Source organism: Trachypithecus francoisi, unplaced genomic scaffold (assembly GCF_009764315.1).
Source record: "Trachypithecus francoisi isolate TF-2019V2 unplaced genomic scaffold, Tfra_2.0 Lachesis_group11, whole genome shotgun sequence".
NCBI lineage: Eukaryota > Metazoa > Chordata > Mammalia > Primates > Cercopithecidae > Trachypithecus > Trachypithecus francoisi.
In genome coordinates this window covers 10,988,500-11,004,307 of record NW_022681456.1, presented here as the reverse complement: position 1 = coordinate 11,004,307, position 15,808 = coordinate 10,988,500, and the positions used below count along the sequence as shown (strand labels likewise).

Genomic DNA, 15,808 nt, shown 5'->3' with positions numbered 1-15,808 from the left:
AGAATCACAGGCGTGAGCCACCACGCCCAGTCTCTACTCCTAGGTATATCTAAGAGAAATGAAACCATACATCCACATAAAAACTTTTCACAATATTCACAGTATTGTGACAGCCAGAAAGTGGAAACAACCTATCAGATGTGCATCAACTGATGAATGATAATATCATTACAATGGAATACTATTCAGCAACACGAAGGAATGAAGGCCTCACACAGGCTTCAACCTGGATGAACCCTGAAAACATTATACTAAGTGACGATGCCAGACACAAAGGACCACATCTGTATTATAGGATTTCATTTCTAAGAAATATCCAGAATAAGTTCAAAACCAGCCTGGACAACATAGTAAGATGCTGTCTCTCCAAAAAATAAAAATAGAAATAAAAGAAATTTAAAAAAGTTAGCCAGGTGTGGTGGCACATGCCTGTAGTTCCAGCTACTCAAAAGGCTGAGGCTGGAAGATCACTCAAGCCTAGGAGGTCAAGACGGCTGCAGTGAGGTATGATCATGTCACTGCATTCCAACCTGGGCAAAAGAGTGAGACTCTACCTCAAAAAAAGAAGAAAAAGAAAACTCCAGAATAGGTGAATTCATACAGACTGAACTAGATTAGTGGCTGCCAGAGGCTGGGGGAAGGAAAGATAGGGAAGGACTGCTACTGGGCATGGGAATTCTTTTTGGGATAGTTAAAATGTGCCATACTTAGATAGTGGAGATAGTTGCACAACTTTGTGAATACACTAAAAACCACTGAATTTCACATTTTAAAGGAGAGAATTTCATGGCATTGTGAGTTTTGGTTCTGTTTTTATTTTTATTTTTTGAGATAGAGTCTCCCTCTGTCGCCAATGCAGTGGTGCGATCTCGGCTCACTGCAACCTCCGCCTCCCAGGTTCAAGTGATTCTCCTGCCTCAGCCTCCTGAGCAGCTGGGACCACAGGCACCCACCACCACACCCGGCTAATTTTTGTATTTCTAGTAGGGACGGAGTTTCCCCATGTTTCCCAGCCTGGTCTCAAACTCCTGATCTCAGGTGATTCACCCGCCTCAGCCTCCTGAAGTGCTGGGATTACAGTCATGAGCCACTTAGCTCAGCCAGTATTGTGAGTTATAATAAATAAAGCTATTATTTTAAAATTTAACTACTTTTTTTTTTTTTTTTGAGACGGAGTCTTGCTCTGCCACCCAGGCTGGAGTGCAGTGGCCGGATCTCAGCTCACTGCAAGCTCCGCCTCCCGGGTTTACGCCATTCTCCTGTCTCAGCCTCCGGAGTAGCTGGGACTACAGGCGCCCGCCACCTCGCCCGGCTAGCTTTTTGTATTTTTAGTAGAGACGGGGTTTCACCGTGTTAGCCAGGATGGTCTCGATCTCCTGACCTCGTGATCCGCCCGTCTCGGCCTCCCAAAGTGCTGGGATTACAGGCTTGAGCCACCGCGCCCGGCCAAAATTTAACTACTTTTAATGGGAAGTGTCTACATGATAAAAGACATTATACAGAAAGTTAGCCAGGTACAGTGGCTCACGCCTGTAATCTCAGCACTTAGGGAGGCCAAGGCGGGCGGATCACGAGGTCAAGAGATTAAGACCATCCTGGCAAACCAACATGGTGAAACCCCATCTGTACTAAAAATACAAAAATTATCTGGGCATAGTGGCACACGCCTGTAATCTCAGCTACTCAGGAGGCTGAGGCAGGAGAATCCCTTGAACCCAGGAGGCGGAGGTTGCGGTGAGCTGAGACCACGCCACTGCGCTCCAGCCCGGGCAACAGAGCGAGACTCCATCTCAAAATAAAATAAAATAAAACAAAATAAAACAACAACAAAAAACAAAGTTGAAAGACAAGTCACAGACTGGGAAGATACTTGCAGCTTTTCTAATCCATAATGATCAACATCCAGAATATACAAAGAATTACTCAAAGAGAAAAAAATGGGCAAAGAAAATGAACAATTTGTTGAATAGAAAATCTGAAGCATCAGTAAACATATAAAATGGGACTCAGCTTCACAGTAATCAATACTGTGATACTTTCACACTCAGAAACTGGGCAAAAATTAATGCCTCAAGTTAAGGAAATGCCAAACTTACTTTGAACGCACCCTCTGATTCCATGGATAAGAGATCCCCATCGAATGGAATGAGATCTAAGCTGTACTCCTCCCTATGAATAAAGGATCCCAAGACTCCCAGATCCTTCAATCGCTGTTCGCACAACAGGCTACGGCGTGGCACAAACAGAATATGAAAATCTCTCGTTGGTCCTCGCCTATCTTCACTGGAAAGGAAGCAACATTTGTTAGCTTATGAGCTCCTAAAAGTCATAGACCACTTTGCTTTTTTTATCCCCACTGCCTGGCACACAGCAGGCACTAAATAAATGCTGGCTAGATAAATAATATAGGACGGGTGCGGTGGCTCAAGCCTGTAATCCCAGCACTTTGGGAGGCCGAGACGGGTGGATCACGAGGTCAGGAGATTGAGACCATCCCGGCTAACACGGTGAAACCCCGTCTCTACTAAAAAATACAAAAAAAACCTAGCTAGGCAAGGTGGCGGGCGCCTGTAGTCCCAGCTACTCGGGGGGCTGAGGCAGGAGAATGGCGTGAACCCGGGAGGTGGAGCTTGCAGTGAGCTGAGATCCAGCCACTGCACTCCAGCCTGGGCAACAGAGTGAGACTGTGTCTCAAAAAAATAACCAAAAACTGACTCTCAGACAGAAAGTGTTACAGCTGTGCCCACTCTCTCTTTCTTCCCCCTGATAGGAAAGCAGCACTGAGTACTGGCTAGAACTTTCTAGCATTCTCTTAAACCATTTATGGGGCATTAAAGCTCTCAGGTTTACTGAAATAGGGTAACTGTGTCTCACTAAAAACAAATGGTTCTTCAACCGAAGCAATGCAGCCATAAAGAGTCTTAAATTAAAACGAAAGATCACTCTTGACTCCCGCCCTTACTCTCCTTGACAGAGGACTTCCAAAAATAGCCCACATGCTTTTAAGATTTTAGGGGCTGCAACAATCAATTGTACCACGGAGTGGAGACTGGGCTGGGAGCACTTCCTCTATAGACTGGATGCTATATTAAATTTTAATCAGCTTTTTTTTTTTTTTTTTTTTGCTTATGAAATTCAAGTACATGCAGTATATTTAAAAATTACTGCTGGAGGTTTATTTTTTTAAACTAGGGTCCTTTTTACTGACACAGGTTTAAGCTTTTGGCTATCCTGAAAGAATGGGGTTATAGGATGATCCTCCTCTCAAACTGCTGAGAACGACCTCCTAAGTTTCCCATCTTCTCTATTTTCAATTTTTGGGGGGTACATAGCAGGCACATATATTTATGGGGTCCATGAGATGTTTTGATATGGGCATGCAGTGGGAAATAAGAACATCATGGAGAACAGGCGGGCACATCCTCTCAAGCACTTATTCTTTGAGTTACAAACAATCCAATTACACTCTTTTTTTTTTTGAGACGGAGTCTCCCTCTGTCCTGCAGGCTGGAGTGTAGTGGCGTGATCTCAGCTCTCTGCAACCTCTGCCTCCCAGGTTCAAGAGATTATCATGCCTCAGTCTTCTGAGTAGCTGGGACTACAGGCACAAGCCACTACACCTGGCTAATTTTTGTATTTTTAGTAGAGACGGGGTTTCACTATGTTGGCCAGGCTGGTCTCGAACCCCTGACCTCAAGTGATCCACCTGCCCTGGCCTCTTAAAATGCTGGGATTACAAGTGTGATCCACCATGTCCAGCCTCACTCTTTAAGTTTAAAAATATGTAATTAAGTTATTATTAACTATAGTCCCCTTGCTGTGCTATCAAATAGTAGGTCTTATTCATTCTATTTTTTTTTGTATCCATTAACCATTTCCACCTTCCCCTAGCCCCCATCTTCTCTTTCATATTCTTCCATGCTTATCCCAGTTTTTCAAAAGACCACCTTGCACTGGCAAGAGTGAGGGTCTTCCATGAGAAGGAGCTCATACATTAAAAGCATTATAAGGACCAAACTATTTTAGATCAAACACAAGCTCTGAGATACCTGAGCACGTTTTCAGCAATTATATTCATCAACTCTAGCCTGGGTCTGACAAAAAAAATAATATTCTTGACATCAGCTGCCGGCAAACGATTTCCTTTAAGTGTGAACATTTTTTCCACTTCATGTTCCTGGGCAAACACATACACAAAAGGTTAACAAAAAGACTGAAATTTGCCTGTCATTTTCAGACTCAGAAATCATAAATACCCCCAATCAAGTGCACGTTAATATTTTAATATCGAAATTTAGATTCCCTCAAAGCCAAATACATAAAGGACAAAGTTTCAGTATAAAGCCACTGTTTTTTTTTTTTTTTTCTGAGACAGAGTCTCGCCCTGTCACCCAGGCTGGAGTGCAATGGCGCGATCTTGGCTCACTGCAATCTCCGCCTCCTGGGTTCAAGTGATTCTCCTGCCTCAGCTTTCCAAGTATCTGGGACTACAGGCGCGCACCTCCGTGCCCAGCTAATTTTTGTATTTTTAGTAGAGACAGAGTTTTACCACGTTAGCCAGGCTGGTCCTGAAGTCCTGACCTCGTAATCCACCCGCCTCGGCCTCCCAAAGTGCTGGGATCACAGGCGTGAGCCACCGCGCCCAGCCCTAAAACCACTGTTACGGCTGGGCGCGGTGGCTCAAGCCTGTGATCCCAGCACTTTGGGAGGCCGAGACGGGCGGATCACGAGGTCAGGAGATCGAGACCATCCTGGCTAACACGGTGAAACCCCGTCTCTACTAAAAATACAAAAAACTAGCCGGGCAAGGTGGCGGGCGCCTGTAGTCCCAGCTACTCTGGAGGCTGAGGCAGGAGAATGGCGTGAACCCGGGAGGCGGAGCTTGCAGTGAGCTGAGATCTGGCCACTGCACTCCAGCCTGGGTGACAGAGTGAGACTCCGTCTCAAAAAAAAAAAAAAAACAAAACACTGTTACTGCATCAGCATTCAAATGACGCTTACATGATGAACTATCAAAGACACCAGGTAATGGTCACATAATATAATGCTAGAATCAGTACAGAATCACTGGCCAATGGATACAAAATGTTAATCAGGCACTAGTATTAGTGTTTATAAAGACCAAACAGCTTTGCAAACCAATGATTCAGGAAGAAATATAAAATCCTATCATAACTGCTAAAGTACAGAATTATTAATCCCCTAACAAAACCCAAATAGCTCATTTACCTTCAATAGTGAATACTGTGCAATCAGGCCAAAGGGTCCAGTTAGGTATTCATCCCAAACTATTGCCTGTAAGAGGGGAGAAACATTCTCTTATTAGAGTTAATACCAGGAATTTTAACAATATCAATAAAAAATTGCCTATCATAAACAGGAGGAATATTTGCTTCAAATTCCGGGTTAAAAAATTTTCTCGGCCGGGCGCAGTGGCTCAAGCCTGCAATCCCAGCACTCTGGGAGGCCGAGACGGCCAGATCACGAGGTCAGGAGATTGAGACCATCCTGGCTAACACAGTGAAACCCCGTCTCTCCTAAAAATACAAAAAAAAAAAAAAAAAACTAGCCAGGCGAGGTGGCGGGCGCCTGTAGTCCCAGCTACTCGGGAGGCTGAGGCAGGAGAATGGTGTGAACCCGGGAGGCGGAGCTTGCAGTGAGCTGAGATCCGGCCACTGCACTCCAGCCCGGGTGACAGAGCAAGACTCCGTCTCAAAAAAAAAAAAATTTTTCTTAGTGTTACAAGATTAAAATAATAATAAAGCAGAAAAAAGAATTTAAAAATGTTTGGGGTTATGCTGTTATTTCATTTTTGAGACAGAGTCTTGAGTGTTGCCCAGGCTAGAGTACAGTGGTGTGACCTCGGCGCATTGCAACCTCCGCCTCCAGGATTCAAGTGATTCTCCTGCCTCAGCCTCCTGAGTAGCTGGGATTATAGGCATGCACCACCATGCCTGGCCAATTTTTGTACTTTTAGTAGAGATGAGGTTTCACAATGTTGCCCAGGCTGGTCTCGAACTCCTGACCTAAGGTGATCCACCCACCTTGTCCTTCCAAAGTGGTGGGATGACAAGCGTGAGCCAATGCATGCGGCCGAATAAAAAAAAATGTAATTACTTCTGACCACATTCACATCCTTGTATATCTGTGTCATGGATTTATCAAATTGAGCCATATGGAAATTGTCAATTATACAGAATTAAAACCTACGCTATAGGTATCACAAATCTTATTTTGGCAAAAGAAGATTTGTTTTTTTTTTTTTGGAGACGGGGCAGTGGTGGAATCATAGCTCACTGAAGCCTCGATTTCCTGGGCATAGGTGATCTTCCTGTCTCAGCCTCTGGAGTAACCGGGACTACAGGTGTGTGCCATCACATCAGGCTAATTTGTGTTTTAGTAGAGATGAGATTTCGCCATGTTGCCTAGGCTGGTCTCCAACTCTGGGCTCAAGCGATCTGCCTGCCGTGGCCTCCCAAAGTGCTGGGATTACATTGCACTTCCTTTTCCACCACGCCTGGCCAGAAGAGAAAATTCTTAAAAGCTCAGTAAGTTTAATTAACTTTCCAAGGCCATATAGAGACCTTAGACCATACAGAGTGTAAGGGAGTGAGGACTCCAACCTAGGACTTTTTGACACCACGAATCACTACTCTGGACCCCTATGAGTATTTCTACTGCTTAACTCCAGTATAAATTTTTTTCTTAAATAAAAATATTTATTTAAATAATCGTACATTAACATTTAATGAAAAGAAATAATACAGAGCAAGCCCCTGTACACTTTGCTCAGTTTCCTCCAGGGGTAACATATTACAACCAGGAAACTGACACTGATACAATCCATGATGTTTTCCAGATTTCAGCATCCTTTGCTGAATTGAAACTGGACCCCTATGATGTCGCCTGTTTTTTTTTCTCTCAAAGGCTGCTAGCACCCACTCTACCTCTTCGGGTTCTGTTCTCTCCAAGACTGAGGCTCCCCAGTTCGACTTTTCACAGTTGTACTTTCAGTAACTTAGGGTGACGGATAAACCCTAAGGGGATGAAGGAGAGGTGACACCATTTAAAAGAAATCCTATAAAATCTCTGATCTCGTTCCTGACTCCCTTGTGAAAACGGTGCTACTAGATAAGTTATACTATCTTAGGAGGCCAGGTTAAAAGCCCAAATGATTACAACTTCTCTCGTAACACGCGTGAGCAGCAGGTTGCAAGCTGCTGGTGTTTCAAGAGTTTCTAAGGTACGATTTGTACTGACACGTATGATCCCCGTAATGAATGGACACTGGACCATCCACACTGTTGGACCGCCCACCCGTCCGGTGCCTCGGCAGGCAGCAGAGGAAACACCTGACATAAACCGGCTCATCAGCGGCCGGGCTATCACAGTGGCTTACTCTGCTCTCACAAAACAGTCGCGGTGCCACTCCGGCTCCAGGCTGTACGCCCAGGGCCCCCCCTTCATCGCTACAGGGGTGCAGGTAAAAGGGCCCTGAGGCTCGCCTCCTTGGAAGCCCCGGGGACCTCGTAAACCGCGAACTCAGGCGGCAGGAAACGGATTAAGCTAGGCCGGACCAGGGGAGGCGAGGGCGGTGTCGCTGCCTCCCGCCCCTCACCTTGCTCCCTGCGCACTTGTCCAGGAACTCGCGCAGCTCGCGACGCACCGCCTCGCGCAGCACATTTAGGTTCACTCGCCCGTAGGACAGGTGTGCCGCCATCTTGCCCCACCACCCCCTGACCCACAACGCCAACCACGTCCGCCGGTTCCGCCGGTTCCAACGGGAGGACCACTGACGCAGTCACATGACAACGCGTCCACGTGACTGGTGCGGCTGCGCTTGCCAACTGGGAAAACGGAATCTACCGGGTTCGGGTTCTACCTCGCCTGGCCCTAGTGTCCACCTCTTTCTTCTACCCCGGTGGTTGTTCAGATTCTCGCCAAGACCCAGGGTGCGTTTCAGAACCTGGTCACTCCAGGAGTCGTCGGGCGCTGAAAAGCGATTTTAAAGATCTGGAGTAGACCGGGCGCGGTGGCTTACGCCTGTAATCCCAGCACTTTAAGAGGCCGAGGTAGGAGTGATAGCTTGAGGCCGGGAGTCCGAGACCAGCCTGGGCAGACTTCGTCTCAAAAAACAACAAAACCACCAACCAACCAAACAAAAAAAAAAAACATTGACTCTCTCTTGTCCCTTTTAAAAATCGCGAATTTTTATTTGCAGCAAAGGTACTTGCTGTAAGATGATATCTTAAGGCCAAATTTGGATAGGAAAAAAAAAAATTTTTTTTTGAGATGGTCTCACCCTGTCGCCCAGGCTGGAGTGCAGTGACGTGATCATAGCTCACTGCAGCCTCTACCTCCCGGGCTCAAGTGATCCTCCCACCTCAGCCGCTGGAGTAGCTGGAAGCACAGGTGTGCGCCGCCACCCACTGCTCAAATATTTTAAATTATAGCAGTCAGAAGGTTCTTAGCTTTGCACTAATCAAGGTTGTTTTGATTTGTGAGCTAAAATATATGAATATGGTGAGGAGTCGAGGGAATCTTGAGTGGACTTTTTTGCTGGGGGGGAGGGGGGTAATCCCTTCATAACAGACTTTTACAGCGATGTGGCATTTCACACAAATAGTATTGCTTCTGGAATCCAGGGACCTGCCTCAGTAAAATTCCATGTTACTCGAGTTGTAGTGAGGAACAATGAGGACATGAATTTCATCGTGTAGTCCACGTGAAAGGCTTAGCTTGGGTGCCTGGAACTTAATTGCTCAATAAATTATTAATATTAGTAGAATATATGCGTTTCGATACTTTGGGGTGGAAATGGGCTTTTTGGGATCTGGTCAAAGACGAAAATTTCCTTCTTTGAGTGCATAGCTTATTTTTTTTTTTTGAGACGGAGTCTCGTTCTGTCGCCTGGGCTGGAGTGCAGTGGCCGGATCTCAGCTCACTGCAAGCTCCGCCTCCCGGGTTCCCGCCATTCTCCTGCCTCAGCCTCCCGAGTAGCTGGGACTGCAGGCGCCCGCCACCTCGCCCGGCTAGTTTTTTTTTTTGTATTTTTAGTGGAGACGGGGTTTCACCGTGTTAGCCAGGATGGTCTCGATCTCCTGACCTCGTGATCCGCCCGTCTCGGCCTCCCAAAGTGCTGGGATTACAGGCGTGAGCCACTGCGCCCGGCCAGCTTACCTTTTTTTGATACGGAGTCTTGCTCTGTCACCCAGGCTGGAGTGCATGCAGTGGCACAATCTCGGCTCACTGCAAGCTCCGCCTCCTGAGTTCAAGCAATTCTACCTCAGCCTCCCGAGTAGCTGGGACTACAGGCATGTGCCACCACACCTGGCTAATTTTTTGTATTTTTTTAGTAGAGACGGAGTTTGATCGTGTTAGCCAGGATGGTCTCAATCTCCTGACCTCGTGATTCGCCCACCTTGGCCTCCCGAAGTGCTGAGATTACAGGTGTGAGCCACCACGCCCAGCCCCCCTTTTTTTTTTTTTTTTTTTTTTTTTTTTTTTCTGTGAGATGGAGTCTGCAAGCTCCGCCTCCCGGGTTCACACCATTCTCCTGCCTCAGCCTCCCGAGTAGCTGGGACTACAGGCGCCCGCCACCTCGCCCAGCTAATTTTTTATATTTGTTGTAGGGATGGGGTTTCACCGTGTTAGCCAGGATGGTCTTGATCTCCTGACCTCATGATCTGCCCACCTCCGCCTCCAAAGTGCTGGGATTACAGGCGTGAGCCGCCGCGCCCAGCCAGCCACCAATTTCTTAAAAACCATTTAGTAACAAGACTGCAGTAGAAATTGCTGTATGACTGTATAGGGTTTGATCATTTGAAGTAAAACCATTATGACAAACCTGAGAATATCAGTCTACTACCATTAGCAAAAAAGAATAACCATTTATTGGCTGGGCAAGTACAGCTCACACGTGTACTCCCAACACTGTAGGAGGCTGTGGTGGGAGGATCGCTTGAACCCAGGAGTTCAAAACCAGCCTGGGCAACATAGGGAGACTCACTCTCTACATAAAAATTTAAAAATTAGCCAGGCGTTGTAATCCTAGCACTTTGGGAGGCCAAGGTGGGCGGATCACGAGGTCAGGAGATCGAGACCATCCTGGCTAACATGGTGAAACCCCGTCTCCACTAAAAATACAAAAAACTAGCTGGGCGTGGTGGCAGATGCCTATAGTCCCAGCTACTCGGGAGGCTGAGGCAGGAAAATGGCGTCAACCCGGGAGGCAGAGCTTGCAGTGAGCTGAGATTGAGCCACTGCAGTCCAGCCTGGGCGACAGAGCGAGACTCCGTCTCAAAAAAAAAAAAAAAAAAATTGGCCAGGTGTGGTGGCACTTGCCTGTAGTCCTAGCTACTTCAGTGGCTGAGGCGAGAGGATTGCTTGAGCCCAGGAGTTGGAGGCTGCAGCAATCCACAGCCTGGACAACAGAGTGAGACCCTGTCTCAAACAAAACCAAACCCACAAAACAAAAACGAATAACCATTTATTAAAGTAGATACAGAACACTTGTTTGGCCAAATTTTAATACTGCTTTACACGTTTTCTGTTTGTGAAACAATTTGTATTACATTCATAACCAAAACTTTCAACTGGTAACAGATTTCATATTCACTGTCAAACACACAGGTGATCATCTTGAGGGGAAAAGACATCAAAGGCATATATACAATTATAGAAGTTCTTATTGTACATGTAGCATGGAAGATACATTTTATTCCTTTTTACATATTCTAGAAGACATTCAAATGAAGATAAATAGATTCAAACTGGTCGATAAACTGTTCTGGTGCTTTGAGGTCCTTCATTTTCTTTTTTGTGATAAGAAAATCCAAAATTATTAATGTTGAATTTCTCATCGTACATTCATCTAAAAACAGTAAAAAAACTTGTAAAGGAAGATTGTAGACTGGTTAATTTAGGTGTTTTATAGTGGCTTATTGTTAACTGACTGCTGGGGATACCTGCTAGAGAAGGAAACAAAATTGGAGAAAATTCCTCCAGTTATTTAAATCTGTTTAAGAAATAAAAGGAAAACAAACAAATGAAAATGCTGCAAAGCCGCAGGATGCTATGTCTGGCCTAGTCCGTTATGTCCTAATGATCATTTTAATAGTTTTCTTTTTCAAAAAGGTAAATATCCAAAAAGAAAGACACATTGTGTATGTTTTTTCCCCAAAATATAGATTTTTAAAAAATATATACATATAATATATAGAAGCTGAAATTATGGAAAACTAATAAACAAAACACCACAGTAGATTAAGTGGGTGCAGCATATAGATTATCAAATGTCCCCACAGCAGTTTGGGGACTTTCCCCTCCCTTTACCTGCTTCATGATTTTATAATCACACCTAAGTATTATCAAGCCTGAAACAAAGGCACTACTGATAACAGGTAGTGCAAAGAGCTCAGATATTTCTTTGAATAAGAATAAAATACTTTAAACGAGTAGATGAAAATGCAAAATGGCACATTTTTTCAACTCATTCCAGTGTCAAAGCTTAACCAAAAAATCTAAATATACAAATGCAGCCTGGAAATATTTTAGTGCAAATATGAAAAGTAACGGCATAATTTAAAGTTACTTAAATAAGGTATTGTAAGGGTAGGGATTTTTCTATGAGGTCTGGGGACAATAAATGTAATGGCATCTGGTGCAATGTCTTCAAACTTAAAAATCAAGAAAACAAAATTCGAGGTGAAAACTCACCTACTAAATATTTATTCTTCTAACTCATAAGGGGAGACTAAAGGGCAATTTGTTGAAGATCAAAATATTTTCCTAGATTTGCTGATGGGGTAAAAAATACCATGAGTTCTCTTGGAGTCTGCACACACAATGCTGGTGTTACGCTGTGTCAGTGCGAGCGCATCTGAGAGAGCCGTGCCCTCCACTTGAGGCTTCATCAGAAGGTCTCGTCGTCATTGCAGTTGGTGGCCCAGTGTCCAAACATCTCACAGATTTCACAGTATGGGCGCTCCTCACCCCGACTGCCATGGTGTGTGGAATGGGGAGGGTCCTCTGACATCTGTGCCTGGGTAGGACAATCCTCTGTATCGTGGAGATCAAAGCAGTCACAAATGTCACAGAAGAGGCGAGGTTTCTTCTTGGACTGTTTCTCCTGATCATCGCTACAAATGTCAATGTGTGAAATCAGAAAATGTATAAGAAGAAACTGAAGAGACAAGAACACTTGTAAAGAATTTAAAAAATTAAGCAAGGACTAATTATGGTCAAGTCTGAGAGCCTCCAGTATAAGTAGTACATTATTCCACATTTAAAGTTTTTTGTTTGATTTTTTGAGATGCAGTCTCACTCTGTCACCCAGGCTGGAGTGCAGTGGCATGATCTTGGCTTACTGCAACCTCTGCCTCCTGGGTGCAAGCAATTCTCCTGCTTCAGCCTCCTGAGTAGCTGGGATTACAGGTGCGCACCACCCCGTCAGCTAATTTTTTTGTATTTTTAGTCGAGATGGGGTTTTGCTGGGTTAGCCAAGTTGGTCTCGAACTCCTGACCCCAGGTGATCTGCCCACCTCGGCCTCCCAAAGTGCTGGGATCACAGGTGTGGCCACCATGCCAGCCTCACATTTAAAATTTTCACATCAAACCATTTGTAGTCTCCTCTCACTCACTTGCCAGATTTACGGAAATCTATGGCAAAGGAACCACAAAACAATTGTTTTTTTTGTTGTGTCTTTTTACAATCCCCTAGAGAAGCTCATTTTAAAAACACATTTATTTTGATGAAACTAAGGTTCCAATCAGTATGGCTTTTTTTGAGACAAGGTCTTGCTCTGTCACTCAGGTTGGAGTACAGTGGCACAATCTTGGCTGATTGCAACCTCCACCTCCAAGGCTCAAGCAGTTCTCCTGCCTCGGCCTCCCAAGTAGCTGGGATTACAGGCATGCGCCACTATACCTGGCTAACTTTTGTATTTTTAGTAGAGACGAGGTTTCACTATGTTGGCCAGGCTGGTCTCGAACTCCTGACCTTAAGTGATCTGCCCGCCTTGGCCTCCCAAAGTGCTGGGATTACAGCAATCAGTATGTCTTCATATGAAATACCTGTCATAATTGTTCAGGTCATCCCCGTTTCCATTCAGGGCTGCTTCTGACATCATTTCCACCTTCATCTTGAGGTCTTGATTCTTCCTTTGAAGGTCCACTATTACTGAATTTAGGAAATCAATCTGTTTAAAAAAAAAAAAAGATGTGTAAAATGTCAAGAATATATATAAGCTGAAGCATCAAGAAGTCATGAAGTTTATACCTTTAAGCTCTGGTGGCAAAATGTGCAGAAGGGGCCAACAGTGGCTATTAGGAACCCATGCTTTTCACTCTCCCCAAGGACAGGCATGCTGAGACTGTGTGAGTCAAGAGCTGAACTTAAATGAGGCTATGTCTAGGTGGTGGTGGTAAGACTATGGCAGTTTCTTTTTTTTTTTTTTTTTTTTTGAGACGGAGTCTCGCTCTGCCGCCCAGGCTGGAGTGCAGTGGCCGGATCTCAGCTCACTGCAAGCTCCGCCTCCTGAGTTTACGCCATTCTCCTGCCTCAGCCTCCCAAGCAGCTGGGACTACAGGCGCCCGCCACGTCGCCCGGCTAGTTTTTTGTCTTTTTTAGTAGAGATGGGGTTTCATCATGTTAGCCAGGATGGTCTCGATCTCCTGACCTCGTGATCCACCCGTCTCGGCCTCCCAAAGTGCTGGGATTACAGGCTTGAGCCACCGCGCCCGGCCGACTATGGCAGTTTCTTTTACCCCCTCATACCTTTCAGATTTCTTCAAATGTTCCTGAGTAGATGCTATTTTATATTTTAAAAAACATTTAAATTACACTTCATTAAATGTTTCTAGGTATAACATGGGTAAACTTCATTTCTTTTTGAGGCAAATGAAATTCTTTTTTTTTTTTTCTCGCTCTGTTGCCTAGGCTGGAGTGCAGTGGTCAGGATCTCAGCTCACTGCAGCCTCTTGTCTCCTGGGTTCAAGCGATTCTCCTGTCTCAGCCTCCTGAATAGCTGGGATTATAGGTACATGTTACCATGCCTGTCTGATTTTTGTAGTTTTAGTAGAAACGGGGTTTCACCATGTTGGCCAGGTCAGGTCTCAAACTCCTGACCTCAGGTGATCCGCCCGCCTCGGCCTCCCAAAGTGCTGGGAATACAAGTGAGCCACTGTGCCGGGCCATGAAATTATTTATTTATGAGACGGAGTCTTGCTCTGTTGCCCAGGCTGGAGTGCAATGGCTCGATCTTGGCTCACTGCAACTTCTGCCTCCCAGGTTCAAGCGATTCTCCTGCCTCAGCCTCCCTAGTAGCTAGGACTACAGGCATGCACCACCACACCCGGCTAATTTTTTTATTTTTAATAGAGACGGGGTTTCATATTGTCCAGACTGGTCTCAAACTTCTGACCTTGTGATCCGCCAGTCTTGGCCTCCCAAAGTGCTGGGATTAAAGGCATGAGCCACAGCACCCAGATGAAATTATTCCTAAACATCTAAATCTGTGGGTTGGTGGAGTGCTATTGGTTCATGAAAAAGTATAAGAAACATTTTTTTTCAAATAGAAAAAATCTTGCATTCTCCAAAAGTCATAATCTTACATTTCTGAATATATGGGCACAAGTTTGTTTTCATTCTACCACATAAAAAATATTGGCCGGGCACGGTGGTTCACGCCTGTAATCCCAACACTTTGGGAGGCTGAGGCATGCAGATCACCTGAGGTCAGGAGTTAAAGACCAACATGGCCAACATAGTAACACCCTGTCTCTAGTAAAAATACAAAAATAGCCAGGTGTGGTGGTGTGTGCCTGTAGTCCCACCTACTCAGGAGGCTGAGGCTGGAGAATCACTTGAACCCAGGAGGCGGACATTGTAGTGAGCCATGACTACAGCACTGCATTCCAGCCTAGGCAACAGAGCAAGACTCCATCTCAGATAAATACACACACATACATACACACACTCTCTCTCTCTCTGCATAAAAAGGTTAGTTCTTCCATTAAACTCTACAATACATCCAGGATTTTTCTGTTCTGTAGATCTGAAAAAGTCACATGGAAATTTCCTTCAGACTGTCATTTATCCACTGACTGGTAATGGTGGAGCAATAAGTAAACATGTCCTCAGGGAAAATGGAGAAGGCTAAAGCTCCCTCCCAACCGAGGAGAGACAGCCGAGCACGCCAACTAGGTGGTGTTCAGGTGCCACCCAGAGGGTGAGCACCTCTGCCAAGAGCCCTGGGGCAGCAGGGACAACAAGATAGCTGACAGGAGGGACCGCTCTTGTCCTGAACATTTCCTTTCAGACGAAGGTCATTTTGACTTAAAAACAAAAAATTTCTTCCTTCTTCTACAAATAATAAAAACATCTCATTTCTCTAAATTGAAAGAACCCACTTTATAATATTTAAAATATAGATATACACATACATATATACATAAATATTTTACTTTTTAAAGAAATATTTGGTCTTTTTCTCCTGCTGGGGAGTTATGAAGCAAAGTTAGCAGTCACTGCAGTCTTTCTCTGCAGCATATCCCAGCATCATGGAGGCCACCTATGAAGGCAGACCTACTGAGTCTATCTTCACTTCTCAAAGTGCATTTTCTTTTTTTTTTTTTTGGAGACGGAGTCTCGCTCTGTTGCCCAGGCTGGGGTGCAGTGGCCGGATCTCAGCTCTCTGCAAGCTCCGCCTCCCGAGTTTACGCCATTCTCCTGCCTCAGCCTCCCGAGTAGCTGGGACTACAGGTGCCCGCCACCTCGCCCGGCTAGTTTTTTTTTTTTTTTGTATTT

At 45.1% G+C, this 15,808-nt stretch overlaps 2 protein-coding genes across 10 annotated transcripts in view; both read right to left on the bottom strand.

The window, feature by feature from the left end:
* The window catches only part of VPS33A (VPS33A core subunit of CORVET and HOPS complexes), a 33,258-nt gene extending 25,418 nt beyond the window's left edge, over positions 1 to 7,840 (bottom strand). For all 3 annotated transcript variants that reach the window (XM_033220299.1, XM_033220301.1, XM_033220300.1), the window contains exons 1-4: positions 7,619 to 7,840; positions 5,230 to 5,295; positions 4,050 to 4,177; positions 2,097 to 2,283 (exon numbers count right to left, since the gene is read on the bottom strand). In XM_033220299.1, the coding sequence (XP_033076190.1) occupies positions 2,097 to 2,283; positions 4,050 to 4,177; positions 5,230 to 5,295; positions 7,619 to 7,720 (483 nt within the window). In that variant the 5' untranslated portion in view covers positions 7,721 to 7,840. The remainder of the gene's footprint in view (positions 1 to 2,096; positions 2,284 to 4,049; positions 4,178 to 5,229; positions 5,296 to 7,618) is intronic.
* Positions 7,841 to 10,476: 2,636 nt separating this feature from the next.
* Positions 10,477 to 15,808, bottom strand: part of CLIP1 (CAP-Gly domain containing linker protein 1) — a 158,378-nt gene continuing 153,046 nt past the window's right edge. For 4 of the 7 annotated variants that reach the window (XM_033220292.1, XM_033220293.1, XM_033220295.1 and 1 more), the window contains 2 exons: positions 13,075 to 13,199; positions 10,477 to 12,140 (listed from right to left, as the gene is read on the bottom strand). In XM_033220292.1, the coding sequence (XP_033076183.1) occupies positions 11,915 to 12,140; positions 13,075 to 13,199 (351 nt within the window). In that variant the 3' untranslated portion in view covers positions 10,477 to 11,914. The remainder of the gene's footprint in view (positions 12,141 to 13,074; positions 13,200 to 15,808) is intronic. The other 3 variants (XM_033220297.1, XM_033220296.1, XM_033220298.1) reach the window with 2 other exon arrangements.